This window comes from Chrysochloris asiatica, unplaced genomic scaffold, assembly GCF_000296735.1.
Source record: "Chrysochloris asiatica unplaced genomic scaffold, ChrAsi1.0 scaffold00048, whole genome shotgun sequence".
Taxonomy (NCBI): domain Eukaryota; kingdom Metazoa; phylum Chordata; class Mammalia; order Afrosoricida; family Chrysochloridae; genus Chrysochloris; species Chrysochloris asiatica.
Genome location: NW_006408566.1, coordinates 18,538,462 through 18,561,472, shown reverse-complemented (window position 1 = coordinate 18,561,472; position 23,011 = coordinate 18,538,462). Strand labels below are relative to the sequence as shown.

At 38.6% G+C, this 23,011-nt stretch overlaps 1 protein-coding gene across 3 annotated transcripts in view; it reads left to right on the top strand.

Moving 5' to 3' along the window:
* Window positions 1-23,011, top strand: part of FGGY (FGGY carbohydrate kinase domain containing) — a 677,880-nt gene that overhangs the window by 25,714 nt on the left and 629,155 nt on the right. For 2 of the 3 annotated variants that reach the window (XM_006862487.1, XM_006862486.1), the window contains exon 2: window positions 19,779-19,890. The exons of the other annotated variant lie outside the window; for it this stretch is intronic. In XM_006862487.1, coding sequence (XP_006862549.1) covers window positions 19,779-19,890 — 112 coding nt within the window. The remainder of the gene's footprint in view (window positions 1-19,778; window positions 19,891-23,011) is intronic. 3 annotated transcript variants of the gene reach the window in all.

Here is a 23,011-nt window from a genome sequence, read left to right as displayed (position 1 = left end):
GTGATTTTCTTTTGGGGTCTGTCCTTCCTGGGGTTCATTGAGCTTCTTGAATGTTTTATCCTTTCACTTTACAGGATGTTACAGAAATTTTCTTTTAGTAGTTCTTCAACTATTTCCTCTGTGAACTTGTGTGATTCTTTTTGTTCTGGAATGCTGATAATTCGTAAGGTATTCCTCTTCATGTTATCCAACATGAATCTTAGACCTTCTTCAGACTTTTTAAATCCTTTTTTTTTTTTTTTTTCTGTTTGCTCTTCTATCTTAGTGGTATTGAAAGATTTGTTTTCCAGCTCACTGGATCTGCCTTACATCTCATCTATTCTGCTCCTTTGCCCCTTCAGAGTATTGTCTATTTCTGATATTCTGTTATTGATTGTTTGGGCGTCTTTTTGTAGGTTTTGAGTTGTTTACAATGCTGTATCTATCTTATTTCATTGTTCCTGTAGTGCTTTCCTGACTTCTTCCTTATATTTGTCAACTCCATTGTAAAGTGTTTTGAAACATTTTATAATCATTTTTCTGAATTCCTTCTGAGGCATTTCAAAGGCCTGTCCTCCTTCCAGAATGTAGTCCAGGTCTACCTCAAGGTCATTTGGCTTAGATATTTTATCTTGTTTTTGGATATGTGCTGTTATGGTTGTCTGCGTTTGCTTCGTGGACATGTTTAGTGTTTATCTGTGGACTTAATACTTAATTGAGTACGTGTTTAGGTATTTTTTATGCTTTCTGATTGCTTCCAGGTAGAAGTGATCAGGATGTAGGCTTCCCTTTTCACTCTTCTTATTGCTTAACTCCGAGTAACTTTCACAGGTGTTGTGTGCTTCCCTGGTATATGGCAGTTGGTATTGGTTCTTGCCTGGGTTTTGGTGTTTTATAGAGTGTGATTATAGCTTGACTATAAAGCAGCAGCTGCTGTCACTTCTTGGGTATATAGTGAGTGAAAGAGTTCCCCAAAGATAGAAGGGGGAGCATAAAACAGCAAAACAGCACTAGAAACAAAAAGCAAGATCCCCCCCCCAAACAACAACAACAACAAAACAAAGCTAGACTGAATACTGTAAGTATGTAATTGCAGAAAAGGGAGAGGAGGGAGAGATGGGGAAAAAAAAAAAAAATTCTGTAGCCTAATATGAGTATGACTTTAATGTCCTCTTTTCAGCTTCTTGCCTTCAAAGCTGCCTGAGAGATTTCAAGGTACCACTGTTGATTGTTATACTGTACCACAGGATTTAATTTAATTTTAGGCCTGTTTTTTGGTAAACTCTCTTTCTGTCTCTAAACAATTATCCAGGCCTTTTCTGTATATTTAAAAAACAAACAAGAAAACAGTTCAGGGCCAGCTCTTGGGCTGAGAGTATCTGTGCTCATGCGTGAGAGAAGAACCCACTAGTGGTGAAGGTCGGGGGGTGTCCACTCACTTAGGCACCCCCCCTCCCCAAGTCACCAGAATGGAGGTGTGTAAACAGGGGGCAGGGAGGCAATGAACAGATACCAAAAATGAAAAAAGAAAATTAGGACAAAGCAAACCCGACAAAGTGTATTGTCCACTTTTGCTCTGAGATTCCTGTGGTGTTTTTCTGTGGTGTCTCCTGTCCCCTTGGTCTTGCTGTTTGGTCTCACCCAAGTTGTCGGCTCCTGGCTGCTGAGCCCGGCAGATGCAAAAGTATGTGATTTTTTACTTTCGCTTCAAGTTCTACTAGCTATAAGTCTTTAAACTTTTAAAATATTCGTACCTATGTGGTTCCGAGTTTTAGAGCTCTGCCATGGCGCTGCTTTGCCTGTTATTCTGTGTTATTGCTGAAGGTGAACTTCACTGAACCTCCATCCTAGCTGCCATCAAGCCTCCTGATGCTTCGTTTTTGTCACCCCTTTGTATTTAATTGTTAGTTTATTTGGTTCTTTTAAAGCCTTGAACTGAATCTTGGAGAGATTCATCCTATAACCCCAGCGAATTATGGTTCTTCTGCCATTTTCCTGGTGTGGCTCTGTAGGATCAGCCCTGGACTGTGAATCATAAGGCTCCTTGGGAACCCTATACAGGGTCTTTATGAGTTGGAACCAACTCGACGGCACTTAACAACAGTAACAACCACATCATAGTCTGTATAACTTCTACCAAATGACTTTGTTTTTATTGTTGTTGTAGTTAAGTGCCATCGAGTTGATTCCAACTCATAGCTACCCTGTATAGGGCTTCTTGATGTCCTGGTGTGGCACTGTGGGATAATGCACTGGACCACAAGGTCAGCGGTTCAAATTTATCAGTTGCTCCTTGGAAACCCTATCCATGGTTTCTATGAGTTGGAACTGACTCAACAGCACTTAACAACAAGAACATAGGGTTTCTGAGGAGGAGCTGGTGGGCTTGAACTGCTGAACTTATGGTTTGCCATCCAGTGCCAATCCTACAGTGCCACACCAGGAGTCTAAATTATTTGGTGGGACCATGCAAATAGAGTATATGATACTCTAACATGGGGGCTAGTTAGTTTTGCCATTTCAGAAGCAGAGATAGATGATCCTGGGACCATCAAGAAAGAAAACCACAAGCAGAGCACGAAATCCCTGCATTGAAAAGCAATGACAGCAGAGGCGGCGGCAGAGCCAATGGCAGGGAGAGACTTACTGGTCCACAGACCGAATAAAGTTGAGTGTGCCTTTGCGCAGAAGGCTGGTTTGCTGAATGTGCCCTTTGGGCATTTACAGGAAGCACTAAAGGAGCTTTGTAACAATTTCCTGAGCTGGACAGAGGACAAGCTGCCAAGTGGCTGAAAGGCCAAGGACAAGAGTAAGGCATGCCTGCATGACTGAGAAGAGGAGTTCCTAACTAGAGAACTGCTGTATCCTGAGTTGTTTCTAATGCTGAATTGTAGCCTGTTCACTTCCCTAATAAATCCGATAATCGTGAGTGGTGGTGGTGGCTGTGTGCCGTGGAGTCAGTTCTGACTCATAGCTACCCTGTACAGGATTTCTGAGGCTGTAAATCTTTATGGGAACAGAAGTATTGCCTGTGAATTCTTAATGGCCATTACAGTGGAATGTTGAGCCCACCAGAGAAGTAGTATGCCCTGGGAGGGCTGATTGGTGTCAGACTAGAATACAGGTTAGATGGTGGAGGCATATCTGACATTCACCTCATAGAGATTAGCCTTGGGTTGATGTGGAGTTTGGTTCTCCTGCCTGTGTAGTCAGAAGAGGTCATACATGGCCCTGACGCCATTTATGTTTCAAAATTTATTGCCTGGCATAAATTAGGTGTTCATTAGCTATTGTTGAATTACTGTTATAGATATTGACAACCAATATAATATTCTGGCTCCCCTCATCTTGTTTACTTGTTGCGATGATTTTGTGAGGTAGAAAGGAAAACTGTCAGTCTTCCTGTTTAACATATGGAGCAATTGAGGTTCTGAAATTAATAAGGATTAGAGACTAGACTAGAACTCAGTATGATTATTCCAGATCTTCTTTTTTTGTCCTACTACCAAAGTTGACAGATCTTTATTGTTACCAGTACTCAGCACATCTACAAGGTTCTGTGGAAGCACATAAGACCTAGAGGCCATTCACAGTTTCTGATATTAAAGGCTTTTATCTGTTTCTGGAGCCACAAAATCTTACTCACCCAATAAAGTGAGTGCATTACAAGTTAATATTTGTTTAGTACTGAATGTCGATCAGGAAGAAGATAAGCAGGAGGAATCATTAGCCAACAGGCAAATGCCAGTTGTCATTCCTTTATTCAATATACAAACATTTATTGAGCACCTATTACTGGTTAATGTGCTGGCCTGCAAAGTCTGTTTAAACTGCAAATTTGGCAGTTCATGCTCACCAGTCGCTCCTTGGAAACCCACCTTATACAGGGGCACTGTGACTTGGAACTGACTCCATGGCACTTAGCAATAACAATTATATGTTGCGCTCTTTGCTAAGCACTGGAGTATGCATAAGAGAGGTAAACAAACTCTCTGCTCTATAAATGAAACAGTTCAGTTACGTGAATAAAGCTACTATATATGAAGACCATGAAATACCATTTTATTCTAAGTCAGATGGTATTTACTGAGTTATGGTTGGAAGGGTGAGGGCAGAAGAGGGGCAGCCCATGTGGGATTGAGCAGTACATCCCTAAGGCCTTTATGGTTTACAAAGCACATTGCTATCGATTTGATCCTCATTATAATTTAGGCAGGAAAGAGAGTGTTATTCCCATTTTACAGTTAAAATACAAAAAAGCAGACAATTTAGGAACTTTCCCAAGGTCTCCCAGAAAGTGTGTAATAAGCCCAAGTCAGATCAGTTAAGGGTCAAACCAATTGGGTCCTCCCCATCTCCAGTACCACATACATCATCTTTTGCCTAGATTATAGTAAGAGTCTCATAACTAACTGCCTTGTGTCTATTCTTTTTCCTCTCCAATCCATTCTTGCAGTTGGAGTGATAGTTTTTTCTTGAATGTGAACCATTTCTCAGTGTTTTGCTTAAAGCTTGAAATAGCACAGCATGTCAGTGATAAGGACATAACTCAAAAACCTGAATGTGGTGTTCAGGGTCCTGCAAGGTCTGGTACCGATCTCATAAAGTTTCTCCTAGTTTTCTGCCTTCCAATCACATGTCCTCAAATAGGCAAGCCTCTCTCTAGTCCCAGGAGTCTTCACACATTCTGTTTTCTGCCTGTACCCTAGTTCTACCCTCTACCAACATATTTAACTTCTACTCATTCTTTAGATTTGCACTGTCCAATATGGTTGTCACTAGCACCTTTTGTTGTTGTTGTTAGGTGCCATTCAGTTGGTACAACTCATAGCGACCCTCTGCACAACTAAACATTGCAGGATCCTACGTTAACCTCACAATCATTGCTACACTTGAACCCATTGCTGCTGCCACTGTGCCAGTCCATCTCGGGGAGCTTTCTCTTTTTCTCCTACCCTCCACTTTGCTAAGCATAACGTTCTTTCCCAGGGATGGGTCCTACCTGATAATATGTCCAAAATATGAGACACAAAGTCTGGCCATCCTGGCTTTTAATGAGCATTCTGGCTATACTTTTTTCAACAGAGATTTGTTTGTTCTTCTAGCAGTTCATGGTACTTTCAATATTGTCCTCCATCGCTTGGGTTAGGTGCACCTTAGTCCTCAAACTGACATTTTTGCTCATGAACACTTTAAAGATGTCTATGTTTTGCAGCAGATTTTCCTAATGCAATATGTTGTTTGATATCTTGAAGGCTGATGTTGTCTTTGGTCTTCATCAGTAAGTATTTTAAATCCTCTCCACTTTCAGCAAGCAATGTTGTACCATCTGCATTTTGCAGGTTGTTAATGAGTCTTCCTCCAATCTTGATGCCATGTTCTTCTGCATATAACCCTGCTTTTTTGCTCCGTATATTTGATGAACATATATGATGAAACAGTATAACCCTAGTACACACCTTTCCTAATTTTAAGCCATTCACTGTTCCCTTGTTCTGTCTGAAAGATTCCCCTTGGTCTATGTACAGATTTTTCTTGAGCGCAATTAAGTGTATCAGAATACTCATACTCCACAATGTTACTTAGCTTGCCATAATCACACAATCAAATGCCTTTGTGTAGTAAATAAAGCACAGGTAAACATCTTTGTGGTATTCTTTGATTTTAGTCAAGATCCACCTGATGTCAGGAATGATATCCTTTGTCCCATGTCCGCTTCTGAATCCAGCTTGAACCTCTGGAAGTGCTCTGTCATTGTACTGTTGCAGCCATTTAGCAAGCTTTTACTTACATTCAATATTAATGATATTGTCTGATGATTTGTGCATCCCATTGGGTCATCTCTCTTTGGAATGGGCAGAAATATGGATCTCTTCCAATCAGTTGGCCGTTAGCTGTCTTCCAAATTTCTTGCCCACCTATGGGTATTTCAGTTAAATATTAAATAAAAATTTTAAAAACTTAAGTTCCTAAAATTTACTAGCTACATATCAAGTGCTCAGTAACCACATATGACTAGTGGCTACAGTATTGGCCAGCACAGGTTTAGAATATTTATTTTACTAGCTACATATCAAGTGCTCAGTAACCACATATGACTAGTGGCTACAGTATTGGCCAGCACAGGTTTAGAATATTTATAGGGTAACCAACAATTCTATCTGATTAAAATAAAAGAAAATCAACAACAAAAATACCAAACAGACTGCCATTATGTAGATTCCAACTGCAAAGTATGAGTATTCTAGAACACCTAATTGTGCTCATGAGGAACCTGTACATAAACCAAGAGGCAGTTGTTTGAACAGAACATGGGAGCATTGAATGGTTTAAAATTAAGAAAAGTGTGTGGCAGGTTGTATTCTTTCACCATACTTATTCAACCTGTATGTTGAGCAAATAATGCGAGAAGCTGGGTTTTATGAAGAAAAACATGGCATCAGGATTGGAGGAAGACTCATTAACAACTTGTGACATGCAGATAATACAACATTGCTTGCTGAAAGTGAAGAGGACTTAAAATACTTATTGATGAAGATCAGAGACCATAGCCTTCAGTATGATTGCATCTCAATGTCGAGAAAACAAAAATCTTCACCACTGGACCAATTAAGAACATTCTTATCAATGGAGAAAAGATTGAAGTTGTCAAGGACTTCATTTTTCTTGGATCAACCATCAACACTCTTGGAAGCAGCAGCCAAGAAATCAAACGACATATTGCATTAGGCAAATCTGCCACATAAGACCTTTTTAAAGTGTTAAGAGCAAAGCTATCAGCTTGATGACCAAAGTACGCCTGACCCAAGCCATGGTATTTTCAATAACCTCATATGCATGTGGAAGTTGAACAGTGAATAAGGAAGATCGTAGAAGAATTGATGCATTTGAGTTGTGGTGTTGGAGGAGAATGTTGAAAGTACCATGAGCTGCCAAAAGAACCAACAGATCCGTGTTGGAAGAAGTGCAGCCAGAGTGCTCCTTGGAGGCCAAGATGGCCATGCTTCGTCTCTCAGACTTTGGACGTGTTGTCAGGAGGGACCAGTTGCTGGAGAAGGATATTGTGTTTGGTAAGGTGGAGAGTTAGAGAAAAAGAGGAAGACCCCCAACAAAATGGATTGGCCAAATAGCACATCAGTGGACTCAAGTGTGGCAACAATAGTGAGGTTGTCCCAGGATCAGGCAGTGTGTCCTTCTGATGTGCATAAGGTTGCTATGAGTTGGTATCTTTCTTTTACATTTCCCCACAACCTTTTTGAAGCCCCCTTGTATTATATATATATTCTCTTTATTATTTATATAGTATGTTTACGGTAACCACCACCTTTGAGTTTATTCCAATTCATAGTGATTTGACAAAACAAAGTAAAACTGCCCTATTGGGATACCAAGGCTATACTTTCTATGGAAGCAGACTACCACAGCCTCTTTGTAGGGAGCAGGTGGCTGAACTGTCAACCATTCAGTTAGTAGCCAAGCACATTAACTCCTCCTCCACCAGAACTCATTACAAACTTTTTTTTTTTTTTTAAGTTTTTATTATGAATTGAGTAATAGTTTATATGGGAGAACATCGCTTTTACACTCATTGTTTCATTGCAATGATTACAGTCTCTTTCACGTATCATCATTCAACAGTATTTGCTTCTATTCCTCCTGTGTTTTTTTTAGGGGAGGGAGGGGATGTAATATACACCAAAACACTCATGAATGTATAGTCATTTAAACAATCAAAAGGCACATTCTGCAAGCCTGCCTCCTGGCCGCCAGCACACAGCCTTTTTCTTTCCAAGAACTAATTACAATTTATAAAGTATATTTATATAGTTTATATACATAATTATATATTTCATATATATACTAAAATATACATACGTAATATATAACTATATATAAAAGCTATACAAATCGCACACATGTCCCCAAAGCTGTCAAGGGCAACCTTATTAAGATTTAAAAGAACACAATTATATATTTTATATATATATATACACTAAAGTATTTGCTGTTGTTAAGTGCGGCAGAGTTGTTTCTGACTCAGAGCCACCCTGCATAGGGTTTCTGAGGTGTGGCTGGTGAGTTTGAATCGTTGACCTTGTGGCTCAAACTGACCTTGAGATCTAGTGCATACCTACATATAACTATATATTAATTATATAAATATGAGGGTAAGTAAAGTATTGCTTCAAAATAATAGAAACTTTTATTAAGCAAAAATATCAAAATGTGAACCTATTGTTTCTTGATAATAGTCTCCATCTTGGTCTGTACACTCTTGAAGGCAGTATTTCTTTTTCTAACCCTTCCCTGAAGAATTCTGCACCTTTTGATTTATACCGTGTCAAAACAGCAATTTTGGCAAAATTGAGGGACTCAAATTGTCTTCCTCTTAAATGTTACTTGAGTTACGAGAACAAAAAGAAATCTGAAGGAGCAAGATCAGGACAAGAGGTTTCCTATGAAATTCTCCTAGGAGAGCTCTTGTACCCCAAGATGAGCAGGTGCATAGTCCTAATGGGAAAAAGTTAATAATTTTTCTGACTTTTTTTCACCTGTGTAGTTTTCAAATTATTTAGAACTTCTTCAAAATAAACCCATGTGATTATTTTGTATCCTTTGAGAAAATCAATCAAAATGACTCCTTTTGAATCCTCAGAAAGTACCTGTATCCCGCTGAGCTGACTTCTCTGCCATGAATGTAACTGGTCCAGCAGATTCCATGGAAGCCACTGTTTTGATCGGACCTTTTATTTGAAGGCACTCTAACAAGGTTGCTGGTTGTTACTGCATGGCATTGATTCAGTTTTGACTCATGATGATCCTATGAGTGTTTCTGAGGCTGTAAATCTTTATGGGAGTAGAAATCCTCATCTGTCTCTTGCGAAGCACCTGGTTAGTTAAAACTGGTGACCTTGCGGTTAGCAGCCCACCTCACTACACTACCAAGGCTCAAGTGGATTACTGAGAGAACTTGTCTATAGACATTCAATGATTGCAGAGATCATCTGACCATGTTTTATTTGGAATAAGCACATGCATATATGAACTGGACTCCTAAAAGTCCAGTTTTAACATACACTCTATAAATTATATATGCTATTTAATTTATGGAGCCCTAATGTGGCAATATTTGATAAGCACTGGACTGCAGGTCAGTTTGAACTATAAGGCCAGCGGTTTAAACCTACTAACTGCTCCTCAGAAATGCTATACAAGGTCACTATGAGTCTGATCCAACTCAGTGGCACTTAACAGCACCAATTGTTTATATGATTTTTAGAAATTATTGATTGGAGAAAAGATTGAAGTTGTCAAAGACTTCATTTTGCTTGGCTCTGCTATCAACACTCATGGAAGTAGCAGTCAAGAAATCAAACAACGTATTGAATTAGGCAAATTTGCTGCACAAGACGTCCTTAAAGTGTTCAAGAACAAAGATGTCCATTTGAGGACTAAGGTGTGCCTGACCCAAGCCATGGTATTTTCAATAGCCTCATATCTATGTGAAATGATATGGACAATGAATAAAGAAGATCTCAGAAAAAATGATGCCTTTAGGTTATGGTGTTGGAGAAGAATATTAAAAGTACCATGGACTGCCAAAAGAGCAAACAAGTCTGTGTTGGAAGAAGTATAGCTAGAGTGCTCCTTAGAAGCCAGGGTGGCCTTACTTCATCTGTCATACTTCGGATACATTGTCAGGAGGGACCAGTTCCTGGAGAAGGATATCATACTTGGTAAAGTAGAGGGAAAGCAAAAAAGAGGGAGACCCTCAATGAAGTGGCTTGGCACAGTCGCAGCAACAATGGGCCCAAATGTAGCAACAATTGTGAGGCTGACATTGAACTTGGAAATATTTTGTTCTGCTGAGCAAAATTTGTTGCTATAGGTTGCTATAGGTTGGAACTGACTTGGAGGCACCTATTAACAACAATAACAATGTTTTGTTGTTTAGTGCCATAGAGTTTGTTCCGACCCATAGTGACCCTGTATAGGGTTTCCAAGGAGCAGCTGGTGAGCTTGAACCACCAACCTTGAGGTTCATACTGGCTTTGCAGTCCAGCACATTAACCCACAGCACCACACCCAGGTTCCAACAATAATAGTGAACCTATTTATTTGATCTATATTCAGTTGTTGTTGTTAAGTACTGTTGAGTCCGGTCCAACTCATAGCTACCCTTTATGGGGCTTCCAGTGAGTGGCAGGTGAGTTTAAACTACTGTCCTTTTGGTTCAAGCCAACCTTATGATCCAGTGTTTTATCCCACAGCACCACACTAAGATTCAATTACTAAAATATAACCTAAATGTGAAAATGAATTTTTTTTTAATGTTCTCCATTGTTTCTCAAATATCTTCTTAGAAGAATGCATCACTGGCCCTAAAAGGGGCTTGGTTATATTTGCTGAGGGATTGCTGAGAGGGATTGAGGACCAACTATGTAAGGGAATTGTGTAGGCAATAGGGTAACAGAACATGGGACTTTATAATCTCACACATGTCCCCCAAGCTGTCAAAGGCATTCACATTAAGATTTAAAAGAACTCAAATACCATCCACAGAGAACTCTAATGTAAGCTAGATTCTGCTTTTAGTCCCAGGTTTGACCACTGGTCCAAATAGAGCCTTAGTGTTTTGTAAGGAGAGTTGTCTTTCTACACAGTATGGCATAGTCTGCTGATTTAAAGCATATATAGAATTGAACCAGTTCCCACAGTAAGAATAAAGTGGTGTATAATATCTTCCCCAAATTCTTTTTTGCTGCCCCATAGCCACTAATTGACAATTGTTAGACATGGACCAGGTTACCAAATGAGGTTTAGAAATCTTCTCTGGAAATCTCTGGAAATTCTTCAGAAGAGTAATGTGTTTTCTTTCTAGTTGGGGAAAATCCCTTGAAGTCAAATTGTTGGGATGAATTTACTAAGCTGCTTTCGTCCATTAAGAAGAGTATAAAGAAAGAATCATCAGGCTACCAGGTCAAGTTCCAATGGCTTCTGGGTACTGAGACCCTGCCAGCGATCTTTCTAGGATATTTTAGATGGAAAAGACATGCTGTGGGTCGGAACCAACTTTACAGCATTTAATGACAACAATAACACGTATAGGATAAGCACCGAACCACAAGGTCAGCTTGAATTACAAGGTTGGCAGTTCAAATCCACCAGCCGCTCCTAGGAAACATATACAAGGTCACTGTGAGTTGGAACCAACTCGATGTCATTTAGCAACAACAGCAATAACAGTCTAAATAAATGGAGTCCTGTGGTGCTATAGGATAAGCACTGGACTGTAACCACAAGGTTGGCAGTTCAAACTCACCAGCTGTTCCTTAGAAACCCTGTAAAGGGTTGCTATGAGTAAGAATGGACTTAACAACACTTGATAACAACAAGGCTTACCTTGTTGTTCTTCCAATTCCTATCTCATATCTTCATTTTAGAGGTATTGCCATTGATCCTTTTTGAGATTAAGTCCAGGATTAGAATATAGAACTGTCTTCAGGGGGCATTTTTAAAATAGATTGAAGGAACTGCTCTCTTTGTTTCTGCTGGAAGGTTATTCCCACCATGATTCTTAGGTTTGAGCCTATCTCGTCTTTTCTATTGCTCTTCCCTTTGTCAGTCATTTTGTATGTGCTTACATGGCACAGAGAGTATGATGTGCTTTATGCATAAAAAATATTTCATGACCACAGTTTATAAGGCATATGTGTGTTTTCCATTCTTTATAATTCCTACAAAGTTTGAATAGTTTTAAGACCTTTCAACAGGTGTTGTCTCCTTTGATCCTCACCTTCAGGTATCTCTCATTTTTATAATCCTCATTTTATAGATCAGGAAATTGAGGCTCAAAAAGTTGATGTAATTATATCAGGGTAAACAGACCCCAAAGAATTCTAGTCCCAAAGAATTAGGACTAGAAGGTGACTCTTTTGATATCATTTTGTGGGTTGTTTTCAACTCTAAAGATGCCTATAATATTGAGTTTTATCGAGACATATACATTTTCTCAACCAATGTCTTTCTTGAGTAACCTTATGTGAGATGGACTTGCCTGAGTCAGATAATACTCTCTTGTCACAGAGCAATGTAGGCTTAGAGGGTTAGTGTGGCTAGACTGATTGATTGACTGCTGTCTTGGGTGTTCAAAGATCTGAGGCACCTCATTTAATCTAATAACACCATCTTCTGTTTCTTGTGTTCTTACTGATGTTGAGCTAATTACATCTTGTTTGCGGTCCTATAACATCTTTGACAACCAAAGGAATGGACAATGTGACTTCCCAAAGCCCTGTAGTTAGTACGTGGCAGAGCCTGGATTCAAACTCAGGCAGTCTGCATGCAAAGCCATTGATCTTAACCTCTTCCCAGTACTTTCCAAGATAAATTGGAAGGCCATTCCTAGCCGAAGAAGCTGTGCCTGTAAATGGTGTAGAGAAGCAAACCAGCAAAGCAAGAGAGCAGTTAGAATGCTTGAAATTACATAATCTGCATTCAGTCACATAGATATTTATCTTTTAATTTCATTTTTCCTCAAACTCTTTAAGCCCCTTCATTCAATGCATATTTTGGGTGGACATAAATCAGTCTATAACATATTCTATTAAATATGGATATAATTTATTTTGTTTGGCCATTTGGTGAAACCATGATGGGCATTTGCTTCATTTCATGTTTTGACTGTTATGAATAATGTTGCTATGAATTTTCTTGTATAAGTTTTTGTGTGGATAAATGTTTTCATTTGTTTTAGAATAAATAGGAATGAAATTGCTGGGTTGTGTGATAGATTATATTTTAAAAACTGATGATTTTTCCTAAAGTGACTGTATGTGTTTTATGTTCTACTAATATGACATATGAGGGTTCCACTTACTTCAAAATTCCTTTACCCTAAAAAAAAAAAAAAAAAAAAATTCCTTTATCCTTTGTATTGTTGACATTTCTAATTATAGTGATTCTAATGGTTAGGTTGTGGTCACACTGTGGCTTTAATTTGTATCTTTTTAACTGCTAATAATGTTGAGTCTTGCTGTGGCACTGTAGGATGAGCACTGGACCACAGGGTCGTTTTGAACTGCAGTCATGCTCGGAAACCCTATACAGGGTTGCTATGAGTTGGCACCAACTGAATGGCGCTTAACAACACCAATAATGTTGACAATGTTTTTATGTGATTATTAGTCACTTGTATATTGTCTTTGGTCAAATACCTATTCATATCTTCAGCCCATTTTATGAGTGGGCTGTTTGGCTTCTTATTCAGTTATGTGTTACTTATACATTCTGTGTAGAAATTTATGACAAAAAGACAAGCTATAAACTGGGGGAAATATTTGCAAATTATTTAAAATTTCCCAAATTTTCTTATGATTTCTGTTGCAGAGAAACTTTAAAACACTTTAGATAAAATCACATTTATTGGTTTTGTCTTTTATAGATTTTGCTTTTTAAGAAATTTGTCTACCAAGTTATAATAATTGGTCTCTGTTGACAGAGAACAAAGCCGAGTCAGGACCAGCAGAAGGAATTGTGTGGCTAATTGCCTCCCTGAAGAACTGCCCTTTTTACCATGAGACCAGAAGAAATGGATGGATCCTTTGTGAACATTTTGATTAAGGATTCTATAGAATAATCCTAATCAAAAAGGGGGAAATATAGGACAGAATTTCAAATTCTCATGTTTTCCACACTTTCTGGAACCGTAAAGGCTGGATGAACCCCTGAAACGATTTTTCTGAGATAATCTTTAAAACGGAAACCAAAAATATTCCCTGGAGTCTTCTTAAAGCCAAAAAACAGTTTAGTTTAACTAGTAAAGAATTACTGCTTTGAGTTTTGTGCTCTTTTAAGATGAGCCTAATTGGGATCCAACTGACAAGAGCAACTCAAAAGGTTAAAAAGGAAACTTAGGAGACAGTGAGTTTATGAGAAGTAGCTCAGAAAAAGAGATGAGAATGACTGCCCAAGTGTTAGAATTTAGTCATTGTCAATGAATTGTACAAATACAAATTGTTGAATTGGTATATGTTCTGCTGTGTGCATTCTCAAAAACAGCAACAATACTGAAAATAAATTACTTAAAAAGAAAGAAGACCTGGGGAATCCTGAGCCCATGGGCAAGGACATAGCCACGGAGGACTAGAGCTGAGTGAATCATCCAGCTGATATGAAGTGAGAGGAGACACACAAGAAAGCCCAAACTTGCATATGGTACCCATTTGACCTAGCTTGATGGCTTAATAATCAGAACTCAACTAAAGGAAGATAAAAACAAATAACAGTTTTTGATAAAGGAAACAAGTGTAAAATGCTACAATTTGATGAACTTGACCTATGTTTATGGATGTAGTAGCTCAAAATACCAACTGAGAGGGAAGGACTCTTCACATCAAGTATCATTATCCCCTTTGCATACAGGGAGATAGGGATGAGCAACTTAGACATTGGCCACCTAAAATAAAGGGGTGATAAAGGCACGAAGTGACTGGCTTACAAGAGGGAGTTTAGTTTCAGAGTGTGTGGGGTGAAGGTAGAGTCCCCACTGAATAGTTTTCATCTTGTCTACATGGGTCTGGTGAAAAGAGATGGGGATATGATTCTTATGATTCAATAGTGAGTAATTGTTATAGTGACTAATTGTGACTGTCAAAACTGTAAAGGTAGAAGTTTTGTAACAAAAACAGGGGAGTAGTTAATCTTACAGTCCAGAAACAGAACCCTAGTACCATCAAGGGAGAAGAGTACGAGCAGAATGTAGAACCCTATCCAGAGAAGCAGCAACATCAGAGATGGAGGCAGAGGTGAGGACTCTAGACTCAGAGAAAGACTGAGTGCTAGCAGCCAGGAGGCAGGCTTGCAGAATGTGACGTTTGCTTGTTTAAATTATTATATATTCCTAAGTGTTTTTGTGTATACTCTCCCCCCTGAAAAAAAAAAACCCCAAAACAAAACAAAACAAAACAGAGGCAATAGAAGCAAATACTGTTGAATAATGATGCACAGAGGAAATTGTAATCATTGCAATGAAACGATCGTGTAAAACTGATGTTTTCCAATGTAAACTATCATTCAATTTACAGTAAAAACTTTTAAAAAAAAAAAAAAGAAAGAATGAAAGAAATCTGCTTAACCCAAAGCAATAAATAATTCCACAATATTTTCTTCTACAAATTTTATAGTTTAGGTCTTACTTTTAGGGATCCATTTTGGGCTACTTTTTGTGTATAGTTAAGGTAAAGGTCTGAATTCAATCTTATTTTATTTTTGCATATGAACATTCATTTGTTCATTGCCAAAAGGGCTGTCCATCCTTTCCCCATGAATTGTCTTGGCATATAGAAAAATTACTTTTCTATAAATGTTTAGGTTTTGTTTTTATCCCTCTATTCAGTTCTTTTCTTCAAGAAATTTTTTCTTGTGCCTGACCACACGAGCTTAGTAATAAAAGTTTTATAGGGAGTTTAAAAATTAAATAGTGTAAGTTCTCCAACTTTGTTCTTTTTCAAAAATATTTAGGCTTTTGTAGGTCCTTTGAATTTCTATATAAATTTTAGGATCAACTTGTCAATGTTCACAAAAAAAGCCTGGTGGGGTTTTAAAGACTTGGTGTATAATTGTTAGCAGTGTTGAATCTTCCATTCCATGAATGCAGTGGGGTTCCCCCCCCCCAATTTTGTAGCTATTTGTAGCAAAGTTTTATAGATTTCAGATTATTCAGGCCTTGAGCTCTTTAAAAAATTTAATTTCAAAGTTATTTTTATTGCTATTGTAAATGGACTTGTTTTCTTCATGTTTGAGTTGTTTGTGACAATATGTAGAAATAGAATTAATATTTGTATGTTAATCTTGTGTCTTGTTAAGCTCCTTTATTAGTTCTAGTGTTTTTTTTTGGAGGGGGTATATTTTTAGGATTATCTACATGTGAGACCATGTCATCTGCAAATAAAGATACTAACTTCTTCCTTTCCAATCTACATACTTGAATTTGTTTAAAAAGTTACAGTATTGTGCTGCTTAGAACTTCTAGTATAAGATCGTATGTTGTTGTCATTATGTGCCATTGAGTCAGTTTCGACTCGGAGATTCTGTGCAACAGAATGAGACACTGCTCAGAGAAGCGCCATCCTCACAATTGTTACAGTGTCAGTCCATCTTGTAGTGGGTCTTCCTCTCTTTTGCTGACCTTCCATTTTACCACGCATGATGATCTTCTCCAGGGACCAATCCTCATGTCCAAAGTATAAGAGACAAATCTTATTACATTCACTTCTAAGGAGCCTTCTGGTTGTACTTTTTCAAAGACAGATTTATTTGTTCTTCTGACTATCTGTACTTTCAATATTGTTCTCCAACACCATTAATTCAAATGCACCGATTTTATCTACAGTCTTTCATATTCATTGTCCAACTTTCATATGCATATGAGGCTATTGAAAATACCATGGCTTGGGCCAGGTGCATGTTAGTCCTCAGAGTGACATCTTTGCTTATTGACACTTTAAGGAGGTGTTTTGCAGCAGATTTTCCTAATGCAATGTTATCTGATTTCTTGACAGCTGCTTCCATGAGTATTGATGGTGGATCCCCCCAAAATGAAGTCTTTGACAACTTCAGTCTTTGTTTTTCATCATGTTATTTCTTAGTCCAGTGTGAATATTTTCATTTCTTTACATTGAAGTTCAGTCCATCACTGATCTTCATCACTAAGTACTTCAAATCATCTGCAGAGCATAGAATTTAATCAATTAATCAAATTAATTTAAATTAATAAATTTAATTTAATCATCTGCATAGCATGGTGAGTCTTCCTCCAACCCTGATGCCAGGTACTTCGTCATACAATTCAGCGTCTCCGATTATTTGCTCAGTTTACAGATTGAATAAGTATGATAAAAAAAGTACAACCCTGATGTACATCTTTACTGCTTTTAAACCATAACCTATCTCCTTGTTCTGTTCAAATGACTGCCTCTGGTTTATGTGCAAGTTCCTCATGAGCACAATTAAGTGTTTTGGAATTCCAATTCTTCACAATTTTGTCCATAGTTTGGTATGATCCTAACAGTTGAATGCCTTTGCATAGTCAGTAAAGTACAAGTAAGCATCTTTTTTTATTTTCTCCACTTTCAGCCAAGATCTGTCTGACATCCTCTTCTGAAGCCAGCTTGATTTCTGGCAGCTGTCTTTTGATGTACTGCTACAGTTGTTTTTTGAATTATCTTTAGCTAAATTTTATTTGCATGTGATACTAAAGATATTACTAGATGATTTATGACTTGGTCACCTTTGAAATGGACACAAATATGGATATCTTCCAATAGCTTGACCAGGTATCTGTCTTCCAAATGTCTTGGCATGGTTGAGTGAGCACTTAGAGTATCCTACATCAATTTGTTGAAACATTTCAATTTGTATTCTGTCAATTCTTGGAGCCCTGTTTTATGCCAATGCCTTCAGTTCAAGTTGGTTAAATATCAATTCTTTTTGGTACAATGACTCTTTGTTGTCCTTCCCTCTTTTTTTGATGCTTCCTCTTATTGATATTTTGTCCACAGAGTTCTTTAATATTGCAACCCAAGACTTGAAGTCCCCGCCCCCCACCCCACCCCCCATTCGTTCAGCTTGAAAAATGCTGAGCGTCGTCTTCCGTTTTCGTTTTCGAACTCCAGTTCTGTGTTCATTTCAACGTAATCTTTGTGGTCTTCTTCAGCTGCCCTTTGGAATTTTCTCTTTAGCTATTTTGCTTCCTCATTTCTTCTGTTTGCTTTAGCTTCTCCACATTCCAGAACAAGTTTCAGACTCTCTTCTGACATCTGTTTTGGTCTTTTCTTTCTTTCTTGTCTTTTTACTGACCTTTTGTTTCTTGCTGTATGACACTCTTCATGTCATCCCACAAATCTTTTGGTGATGCTCATAAGTGTCTAATGAATCACATCTGTTCTTGAGATGGTCTCTAGAGTCAGATGTATATACTCAAGGTCACATTTTGACTAAAAATCTGGTTTGGATTACTAGCATTTCCTTACTGATATACTTCTACAATCATTTTTTAATTATCTTCAGCAAAATTTTACTTGCAGGTAATATTAATGATATCTTTATGAGAAAATAAAGTCTAAAATTTGATCTTGAACATATCCCACCTGAATTTAGAAATCATCTCAAGAACAGATTTGATGCATTACACACTAATGACTGAATTCTTTTATGGTCTTCCTAATTCACTGTTCAAAGAATAAACACATCTGTGTTGCAAGAAGTATAGCCAGAGTGTTCTTTGGAAGCCAGGATGGCCAGACTTCATCTCTCATACTTTGGACACATTATCAGGAGGGCCCAGTCCCTGGAAAAGAAGATCATGATTGGTAATGTGGAGGTTGGGACAAAAAGAGGAAGATCCCCAATGAAATGGATTGGCACAGTGGCAGCAGCAACAGGTTCAGATGTAGCAATGACTGTGAGGTTGGTGCAGGACTGGACAGTGTTTATTTCTGTTTGCAAAAGGTCACTATGAGTTGGTACTTACTCTGTGGCACCTAACAACAATAACTTTATTCTTTAACTATTTGATAGAATTCACTACTGAAGCCATCTGGGCCTAATTTTCTCTGTGAGGATTTTTTAAAATATAAACTTGATTTTTCATGAATAAATTCTTCCTAATTTGTCACATGGAGCTCTGGTAGCGTAGTGGTTACGAATCGGGCTGCAAACCTTAAGGTCAGCGGTTCGAAACTACCAGCCGCTCCGCGGGAGAAAGATGAGGCTTTCTACTCCCGTAAAGATTTATACCTTTGGAAACCCTGTACAGGGTCACTATGGGTCGGAACTGACTCAACGGCACTTAACAACAACAACAATTTGTCATATGAGCCCTGGTTTGGCACTGTAGATTAAGCACTGAATTGCTACCCATATGGTTAGCAGTTCAAGCCCACCAGCCACTGTGGAAACCCTATTTAGCATTGCTATGAGGTGGAATCAACTTGATGGCACACTATAACAATAACAATACATTGTATGACTGTTCCATTTCCAGAGCAATGAAATGGTTGTTTTTGACAGTTTTGTCTAGTTTCCCTACCTTTATTTTTCTAAGATCAGTGGCGGACCTCTTTATACAATTATACCTAGCAGTTCCCTCTCTTCCCATTAATATTCCATTTTACAGATGTAGCATAATTTAGTTAATAAAACATAGTTTTCCATTATCTAAATACATTTTTAAGCCATGTTGCAGTTAACATTCTTTTACATGTACATTTACTTACATTAAAACAGGCTTCCTAGAAGTGGGATTGTGGACCAAAAGTTAATGCAGTTTTAAAATTCTCCAATATTTGTACGAAATTAGATATTTACAAGAATATTCAAGAAGGTTCACGTTTACATATTTTGTCAGTACTCTATACTATTAATCTTTTACACTGCTGCCAATAATAAAAAAAGCAAAATTAACATTTTTATTTGCATTTATTCAATTAAAGTCGTGGTAGAAATCTTTTCATATGTTTCTTAACCATTTCTTTCTCTCTTTTTTTGAAATTACTATGTCCTTTGTTAAATTTTAATTTAGATTGGTTGTCTTTTTAAAAATCAATTTGTAGGACCTTTTGACAGTTCTTATAAATTTATAGGCCGTTTTGGTCTTTTAGTGATATTTAAACATGTATCTGTTTTATGTTGTAAATATTTTTTTCTATTCTGCCATGTTTTCTTCAAGTCACAACATGTCTTCAAATTTTAAAAAGCTTAGTGTTTTTAATTGAAGTTTTTGTTTGTTTTTCAAACAGAAAGTTGTACAAGGAATTGACTTAAACCAAATTCGAGGACTTGGATTTGATGCCACGTGTTCTCTAGTTGTTTTGGATACGCAGTTTCATCCTTTACCAGTAAACCATGAAGGTAGGACTATTCTTGTCCGTTTCCTTGGCGGTGGCAGACTGGTTTGGGGAAAACTTTGCTTGTCAGGTCAAAGGACCAAGGTGGTACCTGAGATCAGGTTTGTGTTGCTTCCCACTGGTAGTGAGGTTTACAGGTGGAGTGTTGTGAACTAGGGGGAGGAATAACATCAGAACCTGTCCAATTCCAGGAGGGATAATGGCCCGAATCAGCTTAGAGCTGAGTACTATGAAGTGGCCATCAGAGATACCTCGTCTTCCAACCCTTTTTACCAATTCTGACACCAACTATTTTCTCACAGAGCTCTTTACCTCTTTTCTACATTCCTTAATCCAGTGTAATGTTTTACACAGAATTTACAGTGCACTGTTGTTGTTAGGCGCCATCGAGGTACCAACTCATAGCTACCCTATGTACAACAGAATGAATCACTGCCCGATCCTGGGCCAACCTCCCAATTGTTGCCACGCTTGAGTCCATTGATGCTGCTGCCACTTTGCCAATCCATCTCGCTGAGGGTCTTCCTCTTTAAATGGTTTATTAAGGAAGTTACGGGGTTCACCTTGGGATCAGGATCAATAGGCTACTATTCAGAATCAGAATGAGGATCCAAAAGCACTTTAGCAAAGTCTTCCTTCTTCAGTGAAGGATGTCTCTCTACCACACAGGCTTCCTCTTGGCCCTGCCATCTGTCACTACTAGCTCTGCCATAGGGTTCCTTCTAGGCCAGTTATGACCAACTCTGCCAACTGGCTTCTTCCAGGTTGGTTGCTTCTGTCTTTACCACTGGGCACCTTCTGGACTTGTTGCTATCCTCAGTGTTATAGCCCTTGACCCCAAGTTGCAAGTTTCTTAGGAGACTCCTTGCTTCTTCCCTCTGCTGCTTTGCTTTTTGCCCTTCCTTTTGCTTATGCTGCTATCTGTCTGAAAAATCTCTGTGGGGTTGGCTGCATACAGTTTAAAGGTATAGCCTTCCCATCAGAGCCACACATTGACCAATCCCCGCTTGGTAGATCATAGGCACATAATTTGCATGGTGGTGGTGGTGGTTATGTACCTTGGAGTTGGTTCTGACTCATAGTGATCCTTTATATATTTTCCAAGACTGTAAATGTTTATGGGAGTAGAAAACCTCATCTGTCTTCTATAGAGTATATGGTAAATTTGAACTGCTGACCTTGAGATTAGCAGACCAATTTGTAAGATACAAATGTTTCATTTACATTGCCTGTTTGCCAATCCTGCAAGGCGCATGACAATATCAGGGTAGGCTACATCCCAATACCATTCAAAAAGTGCTAAACCATAAGCTGTTTATAGCTTACCCAGGAAATGTCAGTCAATCCGGACAAAAATAACAATTCCTCTGGGGTAGAATACTAGGGCATTGGTAACTCCTCAGGGCTTAGGGGGGAAATTTTTTTTGTTAAGCCGTTTTCCCTACCAACTAAGGCAAAAGGTCACAGAAAGGAACTCATTTCACCACAAGTATGGAGGCCAAAAGTCACAATCCGGTGGTTTGAGTGGGAAGTTAGGTGAGGGAGAGTTGGCTCCCAAAGAGCTAGAGTTTATACCCAGTGAAGAGGGGAACATGGAATCTGTAGCTCAGAATGAGTAGCCTTGACAAGTGGTTTGGTGTGTCCTTGGAAGGTAGCATCAATGCTGATACGTACTTTGTGTGTGAAACTCCTGTCCTGTGTTCATTTGAGTGCATGAGCCAAACTTATTTAAAGGGAACAGAACAAAGTAGAGAGGACCATGTATTCCCACAGCTTTTGGAAGCAGATGGCATGTATGCATCCTAAAGCCAGACAAAAGGACGTTCTTATTTTATCATGTTCTAATAGACACTTGCGACTACTGTACTGAGCTGTTTTAAATGTGAAGTTTCATTAGGCCTACCATCAGAGATTTTTCCTGATGGATGAGGATGTGTTCTTTTACAGGAGTTTTATTCAGTACTATTAGCACTGGGGTTCCAGACCTAAAAGTTAGCATGAGGAGTCCCTGGGTGATGTAAATAGTTTCAGTACAAAGCTACTAACTGAAAAGTTGAAGGTTTGAGTTCATCCAGGGGCACATGAAAGGAAAGGTGTGGTGATCAGTTCCTGGAACACCAGCCACTGAAGACACTATGGAGCACAATTCTACTGTGACACACATGGGGCTGCTATGAGACAGAATCAACTTGATGACCACTAGAAAACTGGAAATACGTATATGTGGCACTGTAGGATAAGCCCTGGACTGCTAACTCCAAGGTCGGTAGTTCAAACCCACCAGTAGCTCCTTGGAAATCCTATACAGATTCACTGTGAGTCAGAACTGAGTCAGCAGCACTTAACGAGAACATATGCATGGAATAGTATAAAAGTTAACATTCTTTAGACAGGTAATGTAAATGAATGAAGTAGGTGCACTTTGAGAAAAAGAATAGTACATATCTGGAGATACATTCCAACATTTAACCTTCTAATAAGCAGCAGCAAAAGGTGGAGGAACTCTTGTGCACTGGAACTTGTGTGCTCTATCTGAAAGGGGTAGCTCTACACACTGACAGTTGTTACGAGATATAACCATGTTTTGGGTTAAGATTATGGGTAAGAACCCTTAGTTGTGACAAGGGACTCATTTCTAAAATATATAGGAAACTATAACACCTCTATAAGAAAAAGACAAATAACCCAATTAAAAAATGGGCACAGGACATGAACACACACTTCACCAAGGAAGAGATCTTGGCAGCCAACGAACATATGAAGAAATGTTCACGATCACTAGCCATTTGTTGTTGGTGTTATGTGCCGTGGAGTCAGTTCCGACCCATAGCGACCCTGCACAGGATTTCTGGGGCTGTAAATCTTTACGGGAGCAGAAAGCCTCATCTTTCTCCCACGGAACAGCTGGTAGTTTTGAACTGTTGACCTTCTGGTTCGCAGCCCGATTTTTAACCACGATGCAAATCAAAACAACAATGAGATATCATCTTACACCAGCAATAACAGCAAAGATCAAAAAAGTAGAGGGCAATAAGTGCTGGCAGGGATGTGGAGAGACTTAAACACTCTTGCATAGCTGGTGGGATTGCAAAATGGTCAGCCTCACTGGAAAGCAATATGGCACT